Below are 24,862 nucleotides of genomic sequence, written 5' to 3'. Positions count from 1 at the left end.
CTTTTTTTTTTAAGTGAAACATTTGTAATGAATAATATATTTCTTTGGCTTGGATTGTTGCTTATTCAGTCATAAATATTTACTGTTACAGATACTTCTAAATACCTCCACTTACTTCTCTTCCTGTAAAGTATGACATGTTTTTGCTGATTGCACCTTGTTCTCAGGGGCAAATATTAAATGTCCTAATTCCTGTCATTTAAAACCAACACTTTACTAATACCTTTTCAGGGAGAAATATATAAATTCACTGATGAAAATGCCAAGTCCATGTAATGGAACATCTTACAGTAAAGTGAGGGTAAAATTCAGTCGGGTTACATGAGTCCACTTGCTTCACATGCATGTTTCACACATTTCTCGAAATAACATGCAATATCTTGAAAAAGGAAGAAGGCGCATAACCCTGCTACAGAAATGTCATTCTTCAACCAAGTGAGTATGTGGCACATGAAGATCAGGTGAGAAAACGCCCAATAATAACTAAAATGACAGGGGGATTTACTATTGTAAAGTTTGTGTATTCAATGTGGAAAAAAAAAAAAAAAATTAAAAAAAAAAAAAAAAAAAAAAAATATATATATATATATATATATATATATATATATATATATATATATATATATATATATACAGTATATTAAGAAAAGTGGAAAAAGGACAGGAAGAAGGAGAGGAAGGTAAATAAATCCCATACCTGTAGGACTTTGCCTTGAGGACTCTCATCAAACAACAGAGCCTGCTGATAGGTGGGGTCCAGATTCTTCTTTACTACTTTGGTTTTCTTCTTGGCCAAGCACACGCCATTCTCCAGCACATACACCTTCACGTAGGTCGCTGCGGACAAAGCAACAAAATACAACACAGTGAAAATCCTACATGGCCATACAGATTGGACAAAGGAGCCACGTTAATAGAAGTTCAGAGTACCTGGTGTGTTCTTGGAGCCCGGTTTGGGGGTCAACCTTCTGGCCTGGTTGACCTCCACCTCTAGCTGCCCTCCTCTGTCTACCATACCTACATGGACATCCCCTGTGAAGGGAAAAACACACCATCTCTAACAATCCAACAGAAATCTATATTTAAGCAGAAACAAAAACTCCTGTTAACCGTCATGTGCTATGAGCTTCGGTTCACTGGGGTTGCAATGGCCAATATCTAACTGCAGAGGGCAACACAGAGCTGCTAGTCTGTCTTCACAACCAGGTATGGTGGCGCGCAGTGCTCTGTTCTGTTGTTGTTCACAAGCAATGACCTTTGCATGAAAGATTTATACCTCATGCAAGAATAACTTAATCCGTGCTGAGTGAATACACTAGTATTGTGTAGTATTTTTAGATTCTGCTGTGCATCTAACAGTTTGCATGTGGGTATACGGCTGTAGATTTGATTCTCCATCATTCTACAGTCAAACAATATTTAGATTCTCGCATATTACAACTTTATTTACCTGTGATCGTCTGGTTGTTGATCAAATTGATGCTGTTTTTCTATTGTTTAACAGATCTACTGTAAATCCTATCTCATGAGGTCTCAGAAAGAATCAAACAATACTAGACGAGAATGAGATGGACTGAACAGGCGAAGATGGCGTTGTTGGTCTACAGTTTATCCCACTTGGCTTACCCATGGGGGGTGTAGCTAGCGTTTGCCGGCCTACGATCTGAGCGGGGCCTAGTCCATCCAGAAAGTCACTGAACTGGCTCTCAGGCCCCAGGCGTGTGGTAGGGAAGACAAAGCTGAGAGAGAAGAAGCAGAATAATGATGAAAGGGATGGATACTGCAGTATATGCATGGATGGGTGGATAAATTGCTGGTAGGATACTCACGTTCCATCAGAGCTGTTTGAGTTGGTGCTGCCGTCAGTTGAGTCCTTGCTGCCTTGCCGTGTCACTCGGTTCCTCATGTCGACGGCGATGCCGGTCTCTGTGCTCCGTCGGATGGTGCTGCGAAGCTTCTTCGTCCCGCCGTCTGCAAAACACAAGAGGTCCCAGCTCCTGCTTTAAGTGCCCTCATTTCAGCAGGACAATCCATTAAGCATAATAATCAGAGGAAGACGTAGAGATTTCTGATAAGTAAGTTAGGTATTACACAGGCCCAGTGCCTGCGTGATAAGCCTTTCTTTCATGGGGACATGCTGCCTGTCCATTTAGGCGCAACTTATGAAAAGATCCGAACCCCTACATATCTTTTTCTGCAGATGTAAAGATAAAAGTAAACAGACGGAGAAACAACGGAAGGATGGATGTTTCTGTCAAACTTTTTTATGTCTGTGAGATGGGCTGAACAAGAAATATCCACGTTTGCTTTTTTAAACTCACTACAAATAAAGACAAATTCAGGTTAGCCTTGAGAACCCCCCATCTCCCGACTATTTACTTTGAAGCAGGTTCACTCAGGCAAGGAGGCAATCTCAGCTAATTTCCACTGGGATGTCCCCACACTATTGGAAAATCTCTCCATTTTGCAGGTTTTGCTACAACCCATTTTTAACAAGTACAGCCCATTTTACAATGGCTGCTGTGAGTCAGGGCGCAATAAGCTTAAGGGAGACTCCTGAGCCCGACTTGCGTGGTAGAAACGCACACAAATTGGCAGCTTGAGGAACGCTTTGAGTGGCGGGGTAGAGAGAAAGTCAGGAGGCTGAGCTGAGAGGTGGGAGAGGGAGGGGGAAAGGTATTTAGGCTCAGCTCTGCTGACGCTAGGTGAACAGGATTGAGCTGGAGAGCTGCTAACCCCACAAGAAGCTTTCACGGCATCATCCCCTGTAGTGACACACTGTATCTCTGTGTGACTTGACATGTTGAGTTTAAAGTAGTAAGCACAGTCAAAATGATTTGGGTTTATGATGTGACATGCACATTCATGCAGTTTTAGCAGACAACCCTTCCCTTATCCCTCCCATCACTCCCAAATCTATCCTGCGATCATTCTTGCAACATTACCCAGAGTTCTCAGGGTCCAAAGAGGCATTGCAGGCTAACATCTCACCGATGCACCTCAGGGCACTTTACACACACGCGCACACACGCACACACACACACGCGCACACACACACGCGCACACACACACACGCGCACACACACGCACACACACACGCGCGCACACACACGCGCGCACACACACGCGCGCACACACACACACACACACACAATGACACTAGAAAAACACTAGTGCCTGTACATTCACACTTTCGTGCAACATTTACACTCTCACATACAGTGTTGCACATCATCTACAGCAGTCTGGGCAAGGCGGTGACAGTTTAGTCAGACAGGAGGATGAGAAAGCTGCTGTGAGCCGTTGTGTCGGCTAAGCTTGCTTTATAAAGACCTCTACAAAGTCTCAGACTAATTTCCAGGACTTCCCTTTGACAGGGGCTTTCTAGGCTGGCACTTTTTTTTTTTAATCCTGCAGTAGTAGTTTTAAATGCTTGGAAATGTCTCAAACCTTTTACAGACAACTTTTCCCTCTTCAACTTGTTTATCTGGAGGTAAATCACTGGTTAACAAAGCAAAAACAAGACAAACAAACTAACTTTCTCTGTTTCAGTGCTGCGTCTGTGCAGCTCATTATGACACATCTCTCCTCTATAGGAGCCCACATAGGTGAATGGTTACCAAAGGAGACTTTTAACAAGCGGTTGCTTATTGTTGCCAGTTAAGAGCACACACAGGTACAGCCGCCCCACTTCATTAGCCTGAGCAACTCCAAGCTCATTAAGCATCCTCACCGTGCCCATCTTATTGCCATGACAACCACAGACACCCTGCATCATTGCGATCACTACAGCGATAAACAGATCACAAACAAAGCCACTTGATGACACTTTTGGGGGCGGGGGGGCGCTGAAAGGAGGAGATTTAACAAGAGGAGAGAGGGCCTTGAGAGGCCGATGAAGAGTGAAACAGGGGGAGAGAGGACAAGTAGAAGTAAGTGTTGAAGAAATTGGGGTGAAGAGGAAGATGAGAATGATGGGGTCCCATGGGTGTTGGAGACAAGGAGAGGGGTGCTGCTTTCTGCTGCCTTCTATTTATAATCCTGCAGTCAAGAATATTTCCAACACAGTGTGTGTGTGTGTGTGTGTGTGTGTGTGTGTGTGTGTAAAGTGTGTACCCATGTGTGTTGCAACTCCATGCTCTCCTGCTGCCATGACAACACCCGCCCTCAGATCTGGACCCAGACAATGCCACCTGAGACAAATGGCGCCATGGCGACAGGCTCATCCCCATCACTTTTTTTTATTATTTTTTTTTTATTTCCTCTATCGAGGCAGCATTTCACAGAAACTCTTTAGACTGAAACGCCGACTAACACCATCACTGCAGCAGTAACCTGAACTCTGCCTGGCTCATAATTGAACCGTACAGGTCTGCTGTTCAAGAGTACAGCATTTAAAATTGTTATTTAAACATTATTGGCTTACAAGTGTGTATCAAATGTGTCTATAAAGGATGTTGGATCTGTCAACAAAAAAAAACCTTAAGAGCTAGTTTATAGTACATCCCCACTTTAAACCCATTTAAACCCATCAAGTTTTCACTACATACTATACACTGTAAAGTATTCATTTAACTTCATATCCACACTTGTTACTCATCTGACAGCCGGCTCCTCCCCTCTGACCCCCACATGGTGCGAAGCAGTGATCTCTTCCTTTCTATTTAATCCCCTCCTCCTCGTCTGCGCTTTCCCTCCATTTGTTTCCATGGCAATGCCGTCTGCATTGCACCAAGAGCCCCGGCTGGCGTGTTCGCTCATAAGCCTTTCCCCTCTCTCCGTGTCTTTCTTCACTCGTATTGTCCTTTTCCATGAGTCTCACTCCTTAATCAGCCACCGCTTCTTCTTCTCTCTCTGTCTTGAAAATTAGGATCTCCCAGCATTCTACTCTCATTTACTAGTGCTCTTTGTCTCCAGCTCTTAGTTAACTTGCTGTCTTTTTTTACTATACATACACTCACTGATATGCACTGATGCTCCCTTATTTCCTTTATTCCCTATTCGTACTTTTATTTTCCCTCTCGTACTTCACAAGTCTTCTGGCTGCCGTCCATCTTTATCACATAACTTCTATCTCTTTTTTCCGGTCCATCCCGTCTAAATTATTTAGTGTATTTTCTCCTCTCCCTCTGCTGAACCAACTTTGTAATACAGTGCTAACATCAAATGCACACACATCCTGGAAGAAGTAATTAGAGGTAGTCTGACATATATGCCTAAAATAACAACGTTACATAAGCTGTTGTGCTTTGCCGTGCTAGAGGAGAAGGGTTCTTTGTGTGCTCCAAGGCTATTAAAAGTGTCTCCTGTTGGCTTCCCTATGATGAGTAATAGATATTCCCTGAAGACACACTCATGAATCTTCACACAAAATGTGCAGCCCAGGGAGCGATCACATGCTCAAAACTTTCTTTGCGTGTGTAAAAACCAAAATACTTATGCAAGCCACGTTTGATAATCACAAGGCGAGATCAAGTCACAGGGAAAAATATTAGAATGAGAAAAAGACAGAAGTGATGGGGATGGAAAGAATTAATAGCTCAAGTGGAGAGAATTAATAGCAGGAGGGGAAATAAAGAAAGGTGGGATTAATAAAAAATGCCAGCAATGCAGAAAAGAGCCACATGCTGTGACTGCATTCACACTTGCACATGATATATAGGCCTAGCTTCTGTGTGTGTGCTTGTGCATGTGTGTGCTCAGTAGATCATTAAAGCTGCTCTGACATTTGGAGAGAACACTGATGAAGCGTCTCTCATTATATGCTGTAATATAGAATGCTGTTTTTAGACTCCCTGGCTGCGCCGGCATGTCTATTGGATGCACCGGTGACGGCAACGATCCACTATGCATAGCAACAGTAACCAAGCATGAGTGTTGGAGATGAAAGCTCTGATGTGGTATCTTTACCACCGGACACTTGCTAAATTTGGACAAAGGGAGGATTCAAGGTAGAAGAATAAATAGGATGATGTATATATGAATCGGTGATTCAGAGCCATATTCATGTATCATACAGTTACATAAGAATATAGCCAGTGATTCTGTTTTTCACAGTATATATATATATATAACTATGATTTTGTCTTGCTATTTGCTACTGTGCCTCACCATAGATGTATTTAGAATCAGCCAATTATTACAATTATATGTTCTTGGTTGCTGCTGTATTGTTGTTATTGTATGAATAAGAAAATGGAAAAAATAATGTTGCTTGTATGAACCAGTGCAGTCTGTACCCAATGTTGATCTGCAATAAACATATTTAAAAAAAAAAAAATGAATATAATACAGAGCTTCATGTAACTTGAAACTGATTTATAGTACTTTCTATGCCGTGTACTAGGAATTAAAGGGATCATATTAGCCTACAAATGACATTAAACTTATTATTATAAATTAAAAACTTGGAGTTGAGTGCTTTTATCCTCCAGGACATCCCCGGTTAAAACACAGCATGAGCATGTAACACATGAATGTGAGCAGCCTTACTGTTTCAGTGCTTTGCTCAAAGGCACATCAACAGCCTGAGGAGACTCATTTATAGTACCAATAGAACGTAATGCCTCCAGTTAAGCTACAGTACAACATTTCTTTTTACACTTAAAGGCCCTGAAAACGTATTTCCTCAAACAGCTTCTTACTATGGGTAATGAGATCTTACACTAACACACTGTTCTGCCTATTTTAGAAACAGTTTGGGTTATTTTACATGATGATTTCTGGGTTTCTCACTGGTTTGATGTGGGCGGGGTTAATTAGAAAAAAACATTATGTCATGTACTGTATGTGCTGCAATCAGGATTTAGCATTTGAATCAGAATCTGATGAGAGCTGGTAGGTTGCTGGGCCACTGTCAATCAAATCTGATAAAATCAAACCCACACAATCCTTTTAACTGCGTGAGTGTTAAAGGCATAGTTTGACATTTTGGGAAATACGCTGAATTCACTTTCTTGCCGAGAAGATCAATACCCCCCCTTATACTTGTGTGTGTAGCTGGGGCCAGCAGGCAGTTGGCTTCACTAAGCATTATGATTGGAAACAAGGGTAAACAGCCAGCCTGGCTCTGGCCAAAGGTAATAAAATTAGACTACCAGTACCTCTAAAGCTCAGTAATTAGCACATACAGACATGAGTGGTATAAATCTTCTCATCGAACTCTCTGCAAAAAAAGTGAATAAACATATTTCCCAAAATGTCAAACTATTCCATTGAGGGCAGTCTGAGGAGAATATTTTAATGCTAATGCAAGGTTATAACAACATTTGAGGGAATAGCTTAAAACCTCTTTATGTCTTTAGGTCTGTATGTATCACGCATGTATGTTTGTGTTCTTCCGTTTACATTTTTCTCTATGATTCCACCTTTTATGAGACACTACCAGCAGTCCCCTTTTCTTAGACAGTTATTTAACTCAGAGCATGCAGAGCGTTACGTGTAGCTTAGTATCCTAAGTGTTGCTTTGTCTTTAATGATAATGCATGGGAGTTAAACAAAACTAATCTCCCGTGTTGTCTTTGCGTGCGTGTAATGTCCGTGTTTGTGAGAGTCACGTCAACAGCTCAGGCAGGGACATAAGCCAGGGAGTGGTCAATGTGAGGCAATTAGCCTTTCTCAGCACCGTGTTGCATAGGAAATGGTTTCTTGAAATCTAAAACCTTCATGTGTGGCAGGATGTCTGTCAATGAGTTAATATGCCGCACGGTCTCCTGCCAATTAATTACAATCAGGGAAAGAGTAATCTAATTCAGATGTGATTTCCTCTTGATTACTCAACTTAGTGGCAAATTATGCAAGATGGCCAAACTATTTATACGGAAAAAGCATGAGAGGAAGCAGATGACATCGGAGGGCTAGAAACAAACTTAACATTTTAATATTTCACTTTCCGTTGTACAGTATGTTAAGCACTGAACATATACTCATCGTGTTTTGTCCACAATTCAAAGATATTCAGTTTACTGTCATAGAGGAATGAAAAAAACTAGAAAATATTCACATTTAGGAAATGGGAATCAGCTTCATAAAATAGGACTAAAATCAATTGATCAATTATCAAAATAGTTGGCGATTCATTTAATAGTTGACAACTTATTGATTAATCTTTGCAGCTCTAATTTCCATTTCCTTCTGATCTAATTTAACTATTTTTCAGGTAACCGTGTTCACTTATTATTGACTGGTGCTGAGAGAGTGCTAAGGCACATTGTATTTCATTGCTGTGGTACTTCGTACTAATATGCATATGACAATAAACTTGAACTGAACTGAACTGAATAATGAAGCAAGCTTCACTTTGTATAAAGAAAATTACACTTCGGTCAAGAAAATGACCTAATGACCTTCCTCCAGGAAGTCATTTCTTAAGCTTTGGAGCCAGGCTAGCTGAATCTTGTTGTTATTCTATTCTAAGCTGAGCTAACTGCTGCTGGCAGTACCTTCATATTTATATTCAGACATTAGATTGGTATCAATCCTGTTCTGTGACTCTCAGCAAGAAAGCAAATTATGCATTTTTATTTTCAAGAAATGTCAAATTATTCCTTTAAATATAATTACTGACTGTAGGTGCTTTACAACTGAGATTAGTCTAGACTTTGTTAAGACGCATTGTGTTTTACATGCAGAAACTAACCACACACACACGCACGCACGCATGCACGCACGCACACACGCACACACGCACATGCACACACACAGAGAGAGACAGATTCACAGTTGAATGGTTCAACCAATCTATCTGGCTAAGGATAGAGAATGGAGAATGGAGGAGTCGGTGGGCAAGATTGGGATAACATGATAGGCTCTCTGAGCAAAAGTGCGAGCAATTGAAAATAAGCAGAGATGAATGAAGGAGAGATAGAGAGGGAAAATTAAGATGTCAGTGAGCTGGAGGAGACACAAAGAGGGCGATGAGGGAGTATGGCGCGGGGAGAGATGAGAAACAGAATGGGGACAGAAAGTGATCGGCGGTCAGCTTAGCTGGTGTTAGGTAGCCTCTAAAAGCACCGGTGGCACCGAAGAGAAAGCTTTTAGAGGCATGAGTAAGGTTTCAGTTTGTATTTGTCAGGAGAGCCAGTGACTTAACACACTTCAAAAGAAAATGAGGTGAAGGAGGTGGGGTGAGGGACACAACCGAGCGGCAGTCTCACTTGAAATAGAAGCTTAAAAGAGTCAATGAGGACTTTTCCATGAGTCATAGCGAATATGAATAGCTATCATGTGTAGTTATCCTGTGAAACAACTATTATTAGGAAAGCGCAGCTACCACAGGTCAGATGCTGCAGTGATTTAACAACTTCCACTGTTGCTATTTTAACAATCCATTGCTTTGTATCCGCTGTTGCTCATTTTGTTTAAAAGTATTTTGTGAGCTGTCTTTATATGTAAGAATTCCCTTTACGGGGTGAATTTTGCCTGGAAGGATCTGATCACTGTAAGCTTTCCAAAATGTCTCTGCCAAAATTCCTAAAGTGTGTTTCCTAGCTGGGACTCAGAAACAGAGCTAGAAGTAGGGCATGCGTGAGTCACCCCGAAAAACACCCCAAGTACTAAACTGCAAATCTTGAAATGTTATGTTAAAATGTTATCCGTAGCTATCTCCCATCTGCCTCTCATCAGCCTGTCCTGCACAGCTATCTCAATGTGGGGGAGCACAATGTTCACATTGCAGGGATTTAGGAAACTACAAAGACTTTTTATGTACACTGTAGTTTAGGCAAACTGATCAAAGCAGAGCTTCAGCTAAACATTATCCTGTCAGAGTTGCACATTATAAGCACTGCTCTTTGTTTATCAGTAATAACCAGAACTGTGGGCAGCTAAAGACAGAAAACTCTAAAACACTGTGAACGCCATGATTGTCAATGACAGAATCCCAAGAGATGCTAAGGCTATCTAAAGCTGGTCACATCATTTCCATCTCTGTTTCTTTTCTGTGTCTCTGGTTTATTTCAGCAGCACAGAAATAAACATGCGAATACAGTAGGATTTAAATGAAGAATATTTAAAAGGAATTGTAAAGAGAGGATGAGAAAATAAAAAAGGATGGGTGTTGTGTGGGTCGAGAGAGCTAAATGGAGCAGAAAAGAGTGAGGTGATCTAGTGTAAATGTGCACCAGCCAAACACACGTGGAGTTGAAGCCTTTCACTGGGACGCTCACCAAAAACACACACAAACAGACACACATCCACGCCTGGTTTCCTTTAATCTAACTCTCCCGGTGCACTGCGTCTCATCAGAGGTGCTTGTTTCTCTGCAAGCCGCGTCCGTCCGTGCAGACTGAAGGTGTGCTAAGAGACGCTCTGCTGGCCCTCTTTTTACAGCCATGGATGAACCTGCTCAGGAGATAAGACTGTTCAGCAGAGGAGTGACTCACCCATTAAACCTGGAAAACTGTTTGTGTGTGTGTGTGTGTGTGTGTGTGTGTGTGTGTGTGTGTGTGTGAGAGAGAGAGAATGTGTGTGTGTGCACGCATGCTTTCTCCTCACCAACACCAATAATAGCAGGTAAAAAATAGAACAGACAGAACCAAAATGCCATGCTCAACACTCGCCTGTTACAAAACCCAGAATAACAAGGCAATGACACGGTGGGAGTCAGGGCTGGAACTGGAATTACATAAGGAAACATGAGTTACATTATGGAAGAAAACCATACACATACAGTCCTTATTTGTAGAAATGCATGAGAGCAGCCTTAATCAAAGGATTTAAATATGGACCACACCTTAAACAACACCAGTTTTGTGAAAGTGTACTAAAAAGTGTTGATACAACATTAAGAAATATATCTATCCTAATCTTCTATGCCAGTGTTTCTGGGGTACTTTTTAATACTGCAGGGGGTACGGGAGATTTTTTATGCGTAATTCCTAAAATAATTATACTACAATAACTAATTAATTTAGTAATGGATTCCAAATATTTGAAATGTTGGCTAGCATTTAAGTGTTTTTCAGTTAGGTTGTTGTTTAGCCTAAAAGGGTGCAGCTGTTCAGGGGGTTCTGGGCTGAAAAAATATTTCAAAGGAGGTACATTATTGAAAGAAATTTGAGATCCACTGTTCTACGTGTGTTCACGTTCATAGGGTTTGTTCTTTAGCCTACATCTCTATTCTTTGATGCTGTAATCAACCTAACTTTGACAACTTAAAGGTGCTGTAGGTAGGATTGTGAAGATCCAGGACTTAGCCAAAACATTTGAACATCGACAACTTCTCTGTCTCTCCCCTGTTTCTGCTAAAGCTCAAACGGTCCCCTAAGCTCCTCCCCCCACAAGGGAGAGCTGTGCATGATAGAGTGAGTGTGAAGAAGGGGGAAGGGGAGGAAACCGAAACCTATTTGCAACTATTTGAAATGCGTGTGCCTGAGCAGTGATTGACACACAGTTAGACACCCCCCTATAACTTATATATACTTATAAGCCTATATACAGATCAGTCCCAGGTTGAAACTTCTGAAAGTTAAGTTGCACAACTAATAGTAATGTTTATGTATGTTTAATGTATGCCTTAGTTTGAGGTTGTTATTGCATTTCAGAAAATGTTTTCTTTAAAAACAATGTAATATGGCACTTAAATGCGCTTAATATGTTTAGTTTTTTGATAGATGATATTGTAAGCAATGTAGGCAATAACAATGTTGCTTTTTCCGAAAATTAAACCAAACTATTGTATATTGCTCTTCAATAAAACAAAAGTATTTCTTATCTGAATAATCGGTAGAATACTCGATTACTAAAATAATTAGAGATGCACCAATAGACTGGCCGGTGACCGGAATTGGCCGGTTTTCACATGCTCGGCGATGACCGGCGATCAGCAGGTCAGTCTGACATATGCCGATTTCATGCCAATGAACAATTAACTGACAACATAAGTTATACGAGTAACAGTTCTCAAGGACGCACGCACACATGGACACGACAGCACAGTCTTCCTTTCTCTCAACTTTTCCGCCGTGTGTCCCGCGTACCCACTCGCGGTGTGAAGCACGTGTCCGCACTATTCTCGCACATGTAGGGAACCTCGTGAATTAACCTGCAACATGTCAGCTGTTTGGAAATTCTTCAGCGTGTGTGCAGAATTTAACAAATTTGCAATATGCAACCCTTGCAAGGAAAAAGTAGGGCGTTGAGGGACGACACCAAAAACCAAAATCACATTTTTTTAGTTGGATATTGGATGTGAAAAGATGGTTATAACATTGCTCTTTAGATGTTTAGATGTTATATTCTTTTTGCAAACCTTACAATTTACAATTTAATTACAATTGTTGTACAGTGGGATTAGGAAGGATGGAAGGAGTTCATTGTAGATTTATGCCAGGATTAAGTAAGTGAGCAATAGTTTGTTTTCATTTTAGCTTTGTTACAAATATTTTCAATGTATGGCCTCTAATGAGGACTATAACTGTAAAAGACCAGACTATTGGACACCAAAGTTGTGAAAAGTTTAAAGCCCACTAAGAACCTCCAATGAGAAAGGCTTTAATATCTGAGAAGAGATAACGGTTGCATTAAGAAGTAGAAAAACAGTCATTCTCCTTTTCAAAGTTTCATTTTCCAAAAGATGCAACACTTCTAGTCTATTTAAAAAATAAAATGCAATTCTTGCTCAGACAAGTCTACAAAAAAACACTTCCATGGTTGCAAGAGCTTACCGGGACATATTCTGCTGATAGTTGTAAATTGACTGGATCCAATTCACAAAATGAATTACGGCTAGAACATACCCTGCAGGAACTCTGACAAAATAACAACACCATAATCACATTACTTCCTAATAGCGCTTTAATGGTGAGACGCTGACATATTAACCCACTGTCTCCATTTACTTTGTCTTTTTTACATCTTTGTGTCTCTATCAGCTGCCTCATTGTTCACTCACTCTCTTTTTACCTCTCCATTCATTCTATTGAGTCATCCATAATACATCTTATTATTTAGTCACAAGAGGACTGCTTATGATCTTATCTAAAAAGTCATAACATGGGTGCAATACATTTAGAGTAATGACAAAAAAAAAACAATAATGGCATTCAAGAGATTTTGTGGAGACTCATTTCTCCACAAGGTTCACTTTGCAACCACCATAATATACAACAGCAAGTTATTCAATATCAATCAATTAATCAATGGCTACAAGACATATGGTTAGTTTATCTCTTCTTTTGCGGAATGTATTCCATATATTTTTTTTCCCATTTCTGCATCCAAAGTCTAAATGACTTACTTCCACAGCTTCTCTGGGGACCAATCAACCAATGGCTTATCGGCTATTAGGCAACCAACCAAGCGAAGCAGGGGGAAGGCTACTGGGCCGACCTGCCCCATCAGTAAATCAGTGCACGTGTCACTCAGAACATAGAGCAATGACAGCTGACCAGATTGGGCCATTAACAACCTCCAGGAAGGAACAGGTAGAGGACCTTATTTGAACTCTACGGGCGAGGAGGAATGTCTGCATATCACTCTGTTCATCTGTCTGTCTGTCTGTGTGGGTCACCCAACTACTTATATGCAGCCATTGTTTTGCCTCTAGTTGGTGTGAATTATGAGGTAGGGAAAACAACAGATTAATGTTGCCCATTTCAGCCTCTCTTCGCCATTGAGTAAATAGCCTTGTTTATCTCCAGGAATAGATTTCCAGGCTCAGCCTTGTAAAGTTGTGAGGAAACGGCCAATTCCCATTTGAACAGTGACATAATATTTATGTTGGGTAGATGTAATGTAAAAGTATTCACGGAAAATACCTGGATTGGGATTTAATTTACACCTAAATCAAATTAAACTTTTTTTTTCAGCCTACCTGAGATTATTTCAAATATGGATGAACTAATCCCACTTTTCCTCCCGCAATACCGATACCTAAACTAAGGTTCTGCCAATAACAAGTCCATATCCAATACCAGTGCTCTCTTTTTCCCAAATTTGCCAAGGAAACTATCATCCAGGAGCTGAAGATGATACAGCTATAACAAGATGTGGTATAGATGGAAGAGGAAGGAGCGGTGCACGATACTGTGATTTTGTTCCAGATGCAATGTGTTCCTCTGGCAGCTGAAAACATCTAAATTTAGACACACCCCTCGTCTCCCCTTCCTCTTCTCTACATCGTCAGCCACTCCTAGGCTACTCATCCACACTTTCCCCTCCGTTGTGCTCTCCTCATCACCACGAACACAGAGACATGAAAGCCCCTGTGGTGAAAATATTGACAGCTCTCCCTGCGTCAGTGTCAGCTGTGCCTCAGTGCACTGAGCATAGAGTGTGTGTGTGTGTGTTGAGTACTGAAGCAACAGACATATCAGTGATGGGAGTCAAAAACAGTTAATGAAACAAGATAATGATACAGGATTTAGGTGTGTGTGTGTGTGTGTGTGTGTGTTCGGGCATGTGAATGACTGTATGGGCCCTATTTTAGCAATCTAAGTGCACGGCGTGAAGCGCCTGGTGCAACTGCGTTTAGGGCGTGTACGAATCCACTTTTGTTAGTTTAACAGTGGAAAAAAGGGTAAAAAGGGTTGTACTTAGTGTCTTCATTAATCATCGGTGTGTTTTGGGCATATGCATGTACACATGCAATAAACCAATCGTAGTGTCATCTCCCATTCCCTTAAAAAGCCAGGCGCGTTTGTACCATGGCGCATTGCTATTATGATGGCAGATTTGCTAAGCAGGAAGGAGAGATTTTCAGGAGAAGAAACTGATCTGCTTGTGCGTGGAGTGAAAGCACGCGAGCAGATCATATTATAATACTATTTCACATTGTAATACTTTTATTACATTTTTTTGCATGTTTGTGTGCTGCTGCTGTGCGTCCCTGTGTGTGTGTGTAACAAGCATAGTGTGTGCAAGCTGTGCACGAGCCTAGGCGCGCATTTTACAAATGCGCTGTTAAAATAACTAAGAAATGCGTTATTGACTTTAGACCAGGTTTTTGTTGGTCAATGGCGTGATCACTTCCCGTTGCCTCAAGATAGCAATACGGCAATAATTCACCTGAACACACCTCCCTGTAAGACCAGCACGCCTATGGGCGCAGGCGCATTTGCTATTTAAACGACGTGGGCGCTGGACGGGAAATTGACAATTGGGTCAGCCTTAAACTAGCAAAGACACTTGCGTTGGGCTTTGCGCTGCGCCTGGTGCAAGATAGGGCCCTATTTGTGTGTTCCTGTGCACATTGCCCATTAGCCATATGGAACATGTATTAAGTAAACTTTTTATTTCATTTTCATCCAAATTCCTCTGCTGTTCACACGTAAATTCACAGCTGTCATTGCCGAGAGTAATAGAGAAAGCCAACCTGCCTGGACGTTCAGAGCATTAAAAAGAGGATAGAGCTACTTTGGCTGATGGGACAGATACCATTCCTTACACATTGAGGTCCCACTAGGAAATTATGTCCTTAGCATTAAGTCGCAAAAACTGTATTGAAAGTTAGTACTGAACTTTGCTTTGTTAGATTCTTAAGACTTATTCTCCGAGGAGATATTTTCTGATCTCAATCATAACTTTACCAATCTTTATATTTTGTTTTTTTGGTTTTACTTTTTGTTTATTTGGTTCAGGCATATATCTCGTGCAGCTATTAAGACACCAAATAATATATATGTGTGCTAAGTTTGCTATATTTTGTTAAATATGTGTGAAATTAAGAGTCAAATTATGTCTTATAGAAAACATGGTGGTATAAGCTTACAATGATAGTATATATTTTTCTTTCGAACCGCAACTGAAATAAGTCTTGGACTAATTGACATTTTTGTTGTTGGGTGTGGGGAGATGGACAACATCACTGACAGAAGAATGAAGGAAGTTTTCAACTGCATTGAAGTGAGTTGTGTCCCCTGCCTCTCAGCCATATGCCACATGTTTTTCCTACTTCCCACCAGAAGTGACTGGGTTTGTGTCCTCTGCTGTGGCGCAAAACTAGAAACACTTTTGTTGCAGCTGCACAGTATGTGTAATTATACCCCACAGGACCCATACTACAACAGAGCACTGCTATCATTGCCATACAGCCACCATACATACTAGCTGCTACTGCCATTTCAGACACAATAGTGTTGCAGGCTTTTAAAAAGGCTCATTACACTGGTAATACCACAAAATATAAAGCCAGTGAGAGCTTGTTGAATTAGATATTACAGGTAATTTAACTGAGGTAGTGCATCAAATACCCACTGGAGGGGATTATGGTAATGTTATTGTGTATACACTGAAACAATCCCTGTTCTGTTAGGCCAGTGTTTGCATCCGTTTCAATTTAACTGCATCAGGAAAACATTTAATATTTTTAAAGGCATGAACAGTAATTTAAATGTTAAAGCCGAGCCAGGAGGGTACTACATTGTATTAGGGACAAAAATATTAAGGAGCCGGCGGTGAAAAAAGTCAGACTTTACGAGATTAAAATTAAAGTCATAAATTTACGAGAATAAATTCTCTCAGAATTCTCTGAAATTAAAGTGATACATTTGCGAGAAAAATACTCTGAGATTAAAGTCACAGATTAACAAAAAATAAAAAAAAATTGTCAAGCAACCGCATCGGTTCACTTTGCGAGGTTGGATCAACCTCATCACACCACAGACGCCACCGCTGCTTGCGGTGTATTATTATGCCTGCAGTGATGATCCGTCGTACTACAAATCCCATTTGAATTGCCTGTACTGTAGATGTAACCAGTGATATCCTTATCTGTCCATTGCGCTGTGGCGAAAAAACAGGGAGTTATGGTATGGTAACTCTATTATTGAAAATAATGAGATGCCCGCACTCAGCTAATACGTTTATTGTGCTGCAACGTTTCAACCCTGCTGGGTCTTCCTCAGGCAATTCATCAGTTGTATCCAGCCCCTTTTTGCCCTGCACCTCACCGGTGGGGATGCGCACACTACCACTACTGCTCATGGTAACTCTATTAACCAGCGGCGCAGCCAGATCAGGTGCGCCCGGCCAAGTGCGTCAGCAGTGTGCCAAACGCACTTTCTGTAATTTCGTAGCCAGGCTTCCTTGTCGTACACCTGTGGCAAACTTGGGTATGAGGTTGGATCAGAAAGAAGGCATTATTATAGGTGGGTGCATTAGAGGCTGTGGCTATCGTGGCTTATTACATTCACTACTTTCACAACCCTTCAATCACAGAGAAGCTCTCCCCTTCGTGACGCACTGACGGAAATTATTGTCAAATGAAATCTTTACTTGAACTTTAGTTTTGAACCTGAACAACCTCTAGCAATACACAAGCACACATAGGCAACCTGTAGGCTATTATAATAAACCGTGTGGAGCTACAGGCCAGCCTAAAACAAGAGGATGTGTACAGCTGTTACCTCGTTACCCGGTGTTAAGGCTGGGGACACTGGGTGAAACACTGCCGCAGGAACGGACGGTCCTGAGGGAGTTATAAACGGAGCGAGAAGTTTTAAGTGATTCACAATTTTTTCATTGAGCTGTGTAAACTGTTTTCAGTCAACTGTGTCAGTCTCCCACACACCACGCAGAACAAACTGTGTAGATTAAGTAGTACAGTCTGATGCTGGTTGCACAAAATGTAACCAGCGCATCTGCTGTGCGTAATTGGCTTGACAGTGACATCATTACTGCAGTTAGAGATGCAGAGGGAACAGATACCTGCTGCCTTCAGGTGGCTGTAAAGAGAGTCACCAAAGGAAAGAAAGGGCCTTACAGTAGTTATGGCACCAGAGAAGTGTTGATATTTGCACGTTGAAAAGAACCCTTCCTAGCGCCTGCAAGCTATTATAGCAAAAACTACCCAAAATAGCACAAACTCGGTTGGAGCACAATTCAGTCTCTTCAATGTCCGGATGTTTATAATAATATGTTGATTCTGGGCTAAAATCACTAGTATTTCCTTATTGCTAAATCTGATTGCAAAGATTAACTTGATTAGGCCATCCACTGCAGTGTGGTTTCCTGAAAAACAAACTATTTTTCCAACTTTTTCCCAATTTACGACTTTAATCTCAGAGAATATCCAATTTTTTTCTCTCGTAAATTTACAACGTTAATCTCTGAATATTACCCCCCTCCCCAGCTTTGTAATTATTCATTATTTTCCTACAATCAGTCACTCCAGAAAAACGTGATTATGCAATCGCATAATTCAATGCATAATCAGCCAAAGTCCGCATATTTATATGGGGGCCGCATTTTTTCAAATATGCCGCACTTTCGCCGTATAAATTGTCGATTTCCGCGCAAAATATGCGGGGCTTGCATGATTTCATAATCCCTGCTGTCACATTTATCTTAGCAGAAAGTTGAAAAATTTTGCGTTTACTTCACTCAAGAGCAGCCATTTTCCCCTGTTGCCATGGGAACGTTATGAAGTGAACATCATCAAAAAGCAGGGTGTTGGGGGAATCACTTTTTGTTCTCTTTTTCATTAAACTGCAGTTTTTGCAAGTTCCCGCAATTTTTGCAAGTTCTCGCAATTTCATTGCATAAAATTACATAATAACCTGCAAGGATTTTTGCCTGCAACAATCACACAAAAAATCTTCATTTTTCTGGAAGGACTGGCCTTGATAAGCCGTCGTAGTTTGGTTATTAAATGTCTAACATATTCAAAATTCTATCTTCAAAAAAAGAAAAATATCTAGTGATAGAAAGTATTTAATGTGGCCTCAAAAGTCATGTTAAGGAAAATGAGAATGAGACAGACACTGACAGTGAAGCTTAATTTAAAGAGTTTACATCCAACGGAATCATTTCAAACTGTAAACTGACCTTGTTGGTTGAGCTGTTGTGTGCTCCTACTCCACTGGGACAACCCCACAATGGCCACCATCTTGGCGCCCAGACTGGAGCGCCGCTTCTTGTTGCCAGCCAATGACGTGGAGTCCGGGCCCCTGCTGCCGGGACTCTTCTCCAGGTTGTACATGGCCCCAGAGATGCTGGAGGAACGCACCACATTCCGAGCTGCTGCGCTCAGCCCGCTAAGGCCGCTCAGCCCGCCCGGGCTGGGCACCTCCACAGAGCTACTAAGCATCATGGTCCTGCTGGACTGGAGGGCCGATAGGCTGGGGAGGAGGGCCTTAAAGTTGGAGCGGGGCTGAGGAGTGAAAATGAAAGAGGAAAAAAAAAACAGACGTTAAGGTGAGGGTAAAAGTAGAGAGGAGATGTTATGGTGGGACAGCTCAAATAAAGGACATCTTAATGTGCAGTGTCTCTGGTGTTGAAATACACCGAAATAACTTGTCTTACAGATGCAGTAGCTCCCAGAGGCTGAAGGACACAGTTTAAATTTTGGTTTGGTTTTCAATAAATTGAAACTAATTGCAGAGGCAGCAAAAATGACTTCCTACCCCACAAAAGACAAATAAAAAGTGAAAAGCTCTGACAAGTCTTTTTGATCTCCAACAGTTTTGCAAACTGAGAAAACAAAGAACACAAAGGTCAGCAGATGAGGACAGTGCAGATGGCAGCAGACTGTTCAAGTGAGTTAAGAAATATCTCCAGTCACACACGCACACAAATGTCAGGGCTGGCCTGCTGTTGAGGGGTGACCTTGTCAGCTGGTATTTGTCTTGTGTGTGTTTTTGGAATCTTATTCTGTGTCTGACCTTAAACAGTGACACATGATAAACTCTGCAGCTCAAGTCACCACTGGTTGGCTGAATCCTGGGAGGATCCTAGTGGGTGTGTGCGCACACCTTGGCTATACTTTGATAAACTTTGTAATAACTAACTGATGCACACACAGAGGTACAACTCTTACAACAGGCCTTTTTTCACGGCAGATATTTTGATATAGTAGGAAAAGCATAGGTGTTACTAGTGACATGACATGGCATGACAGTGTGACAGCATGCACAATAACAGGACCCTGAAACTGAAGCCGCCAGCATTCATTTTATTATTTGCAACTTTGCTTCTCCTAATGTGACAATGTCAAAATGTCTTCTGTGAAAAAATGACTATTATCCTTCTGCATCTCCATCACAGAATATAGCTCTCCTCTCTTTTACTCTTTTACTTTTCTCTCTCCTAACTTTAGAGAGATTATACTGAGGCTAAACCGACAGCCCAAGGGCACATTAAATATGTAGATGCACTGTGGCCAACATCGTACTTTCGCTCTATCTTTATTAATATTTCTCCTTCTTTTCTACTTTTCCATATAACTTCTCTTTCCACCTGCTTTATCATTACAGTCCCTGCAATAATTTTTTTGTCTTCTTCTCCTGTTTGTTTTTTTACACAGAAAATACAGCAACGCCGTCTTTTGCTGTCTCAGAACCTTCTTAAAGTGCCTTACAAAATTGAGTTGATGCCACAAGTCTAGCTCTGGTTGTTTACATGCTTTAACCCTTGTGTTGTCTTCCCGCCAACCTTGAAAAAAACATTTTTGATGCCTTTTTTCGATGTACTATACTATGGCTATCTTCGACATACTATACTATGGCTTTTTTATCATTTTTTTTGTAAAGGCAAGTTTGAAATCCATTGGACTAACGGTTCTAGAGATATGCGCATAACACCCACACAGACAGACAGACAGACAGACGTTCCTGCAATTTATAGATAGATGATCCCTACAAGTTAGAATCAATGTTTCCTGTTGAGACAATGAATGTGACGCCTAAGTTTTCACCTTGTTTAGATAGACCTTTTTGTTTAACCAGAAACAGCCCTGAAATTGCCAACTCCAAACTCACCAGACTCCATTTAAATAAACAATACTTTTAGCGTGTATAGAGCCAGCATCTTTTCACATGAGTGAATTAAGGGTTTATTTCAACCAAACCAGAGTGGTGATGGTTGGAACAGAAAGAAAGGATAGACAGACCAAGACGGCTTTTGATTTGTGGTTTCTGTTTGGTTTCTGTCGACTTTGAATGAATCGTGTTTTAGAACGATAAAATTACTGTTTATTTAAATGGAGTCTGGTGTGATGGCGATTTCGAAGCGGTTTTGTATTAAACAAAAAGGATCTTACTCTTTACCAAAAAGGTTGACCTCTGTAGGGATCCATTCCATAATGTTGTAAAACACACAAGTACTTTTAGTGGACGTAAATTGTAAGTGCGAAATTGCCCATTAACTGGAAACAATAAAATGAATAGGGGAGGGTTAGAGAAGGCTGCAAGAGGGATCGTGTTTTACAAACAGAATAATTCAGCTTTCACTGGAACAATTTTAAAGATTGTTGTTCCTATCAGTCACTTAGGGCGCTTTCACACCTGCCTCGTTTAGTTCGGTTGAATCGCACTAGAGTTGTTTTTTCCCCTTGGTGCGGTTCGTTTGGGCAGGTAAGAACGCAGCAATCGCACTGGGATGCGTACCAAAAGTGGACCAACCAAGCGTATGTGACCTGCTTGAAGAGGTGGTATGCTTTCAAACAAACTCTGGAGCGGTTTGTTTGTGGTGAGAATGGGATCGGACCGCTGACTACTGGATGTGTACTCCACAAGTCTGAGCTAAACGGCTCCTGTAGTCCTGTTGCAATCTGTAATGTGGCAGAGCAGCAAACTGTAGCAGCTTGAATGTTTCTCTCACAGAAATAGACAGCAGTCAAGCTAGCTGTCCGTCACTCGCATCTGCGTGGTCAAACCAGCCGCCGCTAAAGTTGGACACAGACACCGGTCGAGCAGAGCGAAGTCTCGGTGACCTGAGCATACGTAGTAACATCGCTCGCGAAACAATGTCTGATTATTTAAATGAGCTGGTTTGACCATGGAGATGCAAGAAATATGCACTAGTCCAGAACACAGGATCTTCTTCCTGTATTTACTTTCTTGCTCCCGCCCCAGACACATCTGACCAATAAGCGGAGTGAACGTGATTTGTAAGGACGTATTTTGGTACACTTAGATTTTTCCAGGTGTCAAACGAAACCGAACCAAGGGGAAACCGCTCCAAGTTTACGAACTCATCAACTGATTCGGACCAAAGCAAACAAACATGTAGGTATATAGTAGGTGTGAAAAAGGCCTTAGACACAAAAACATTGGAAAATAGGGTCCAGGTTGAAAAATACTGAAGTTACCCTTTAATGATGAGAACCTCCGTCTGTCTGTCTGTGTGTGTGTGTGTGTGTGTGTGTGTGTGTGTGTGTGTGTGTGTGTGTGTGTGTGTGTGTGTGTGTGTGTGTGTGTGTGTGTGTGTGTCTAGCTGGCGTAAGACATTGTTTCAAAGTAAAACAAGGTGAACTTAAGTGCACTGTATATATGTTTTGCTCCGAGGACATCTACACTGACATTGTGACATTGTGACAAGTGACATTGGACAAGTGACAATGGTAACTGTGTTGGTTTCATAGCCGAAGAAATAAAGTGTTACTTGCTTAGTTGTGAGTTTGACATGCAGATATTAATCTAGTTAGAGAAATAGTTCAACATTTTGAAATACGCTTATTTGCTTACAGTTTACTATGCCGCTAGAGCCAGGAGATGGTGGGTGATCGTATTTTTTCAGTAATGATCATTTTTAACTGCACTGACAAATGACCTATTTGGTTGTAGTTGCCAGACCTTCCTCCACAGCGCTGCGGAGGAAGTCCACACAACATTCTGGGATAGGAGAAAAACGTGCTCTGGTTCATTGGCATTTCTTTAATCCAATCACAATTATCTTTGCCGCCGCTAGGCGCCGGATGCAGGTACAGTGCCTCTGTGTGTACCCTTGTCAATATTAAGGGAAAATAAAGAGAAATCTGCATGTGGTGTTAACTCTGTTGATGAAGATGCCACTATGTACCTGTCCCCACACTGTGTTTTGCTGGGCCTAAAAGTATAACCTGGAGACCATCTATCTTCATCTCTGTGCCAGACAGCTCCCCTGCAATATGTCTCTGTGCTCTCTAACTTCTCATCTCAGAGGTCATTTATTTCTCCTCCCGTCAGCTAATCGTCCCCCTCCACCCAGCCTGGTGGCTATCAGCCCCTCCTCAGCACCTCGACACCACCTGTCTCCACCCAACACCAACCCCTGCTGTGTACGATCTGGCCTCTGAATTTTTATGAGCGTTACACCATGTCTAAACAGGAGGCGTAGCGCTAGCAGTGTGTCAGCAGAACATCAGCTAAGTCCTCCAATGCACACACATTCCAAGACACACTCGGTTACTCGGTTTTGTGGCCATTTAAACAGTATTCAACAAACCTGTTCCTGAGCTTGAGAGGTAGGCAGGCAGATTCCTTTACCCTCGTACAGAGCCAGGCTAGCTGTTTCCTGGGTTCTAGTCTTTGTGCTAAGCTAAGCTAACTGGCTGCAGCTTCAACAGACAGATATGAGAGTGGTGTTGCCAATCCTCTCATGTAGCTCTCAGTAAGAAAATGCATGAGCACATTTTTCAAAATGTCTAACTATTTCTTTAACAATTTACAAATCAGAACCCCAAAAACGGCATTAGATTTTGTATAAATGACAAAATACTGTCAATACACCAACTGTCAAGCAAAAATCTCTGTTGGCAAGCTACAGCGTAGAAGACCATAAAACGCAAACATAAAAATGTGGCCTCTCATTTCAGCTTCTCCTATAAACACAAAAGTCACAACCTGGTAATTAGATATGGCTTGGCGATCTATTAATGGTCTCTTTAAAGTTGCTCTCATATGAAGGCCACATTGCCACTGCCAGTCATTTAATTAACCTACAATTTAGCTGCAAAGTACATAGTAAAGATATACTGTAGGTCTAGAGTGTCTTGTCAGAAAGTAATCAATATAAAGCTGAGGTGAGTAATGCTAATAAATATCAACATACATTTGAATCACTAAACAGTTTTTCTATTGACTTTTTTAAACTTGTTCTTATTCAATGTTTTTTGCCTCTTTTTTTAATTTGTTTTTACTTATTGCCTCCACTCACTGCTTTTACTATTGTGTTACTTTTTCTAATTATTTTTTTTGTGTGTTTGGTGTTTTGATGTGTCTTTGCCAAGCGTTTTTGGCTGCTGCATGCCAAATTTCCCATGTGGGACAGTAGAGTGAGCTGAATCATAGCTAGCAGAGAAGATACATATCCATCAGCAATGCACTGGTCATTCATTGGTGAAATGCCATCAGACATTTAAATGGCAAATAATCAGCATGTTATCCTACTGACTAAGATCTGTCTAGACTATTACGTTACCACGTGTGGTTATCAGAATGTCAACAACAAGCGTTTACCATGAATTGCGGTGCATCACTCTTAATTTGATAAAGGCCATCCTGGCTGAAACATAAGAGTATTTTTAAACTAATTTTTACGAGCTTATATTATTCAAACGGAAAATTATAAGTGTGCTTCCCTCGTTTTTTCCAGGTAATTGGTAGGGATAGACCGATTATAGACCCTGGCCAATTATCGGGCCATTTTTTGGCAATTTGCAGATTATCTGTATTGGCGTTATATTTGCATGATAAGCGATAAAGTTAATTAATTAAAAAGTGTGCTACTTTGGCTCCGCTACAGCTCTGTGTCTTCTTTCTGCTTCGGTTTCACTCACCTCTGAGTCTGACTTAATGTCCCGCCCACAACACCATCTGACTATCTTTTACTGTGAATTATGTTAACAGTTTCTAATTGATTAAATAATTGCTTAAAGCATTTAAACAAAGTTTTGTGTTGGAGTTTGTAACATTCCAAAATCTTAATTTTGACTTAAAGATTTTCATTTTCACTGTATCGGTTCCAAATATCTGTTTCAATAACTACTAATAATCGGTATCGGCCCTGAAAAAACAGTATCGGTCAATCCCTAGTAATTGGTATCACAATCTGAACTATAGGATACAGTACATAATGTACATATTAAGAAGGATGATGACCAAAATGATAAAAAACTGAGTTTAAAAAGATACATGATAAGCGATTTGCGCAGAGAGCAAAGCGC

The 24,862-nt window shown here is 41.1% G+C and overlaps 1 protein-coding gene across 4 annotated transcripts in view; it reads right to left on the bottom strand.

The window, feature by feature from the left end:
* rims3 (regulating synaptic membrane exocytosis 3) overlaps window positions 1–24,862 on the bottom strand; it is a 39,957-nt gene that overhangs the window by 4,807 nt on the left and 10,288 nt on the right. For all 4 annotated transcript variants that reach the window (XM_028598449.1, XM_028598451.1, XM_028598450.1 and 1 more), the window contains 5 exons: window positions 18,766–19,090; window positions 1,830–1,971; window positions 1,627–1,739; window positions 931–1,032; window positions 698–837 (listed from right to left, as the gene is read on the bottom strand). In XM_028598449.1, the coding sequence (XP_028454250.1) occupies window positions 698–837; window positions 931–1,032; window positions 1,627–1,739; window positions 1,830–1,971; window positions 18,766–19,030 (762 nt within the window). In that variant the 5' untranslated portion in view covers window positions 19,031–19,090. The remainder of the gene's footprint in view (window positions 1–697; window positions 838–930; window positions 1,033–1,626; window positions 1,740–1,829; window positions 1,972–18,765; window positions 19,091–24,862) is intronic.

The sequence above is a fragment of the Perca flavescens genome, chromosome 14 (assembly GCF_004354835.1).
Source record: "Perca flavescens isolate YP-PL-M2 chromosome 14, PFLA_1.0, whole genome shotgun sequence".
Lineage (NCBI taxonomy): Eukaryota > Metazoa > Chordata > Actinopteri > Perciformes > Percidae > Perca > Perca flavescens.
The sequence above is the reverse complement of the archived record's forward strand: the minus strand, read 5'-3'. Positions and strand labels throughout refer to the sequence as shown.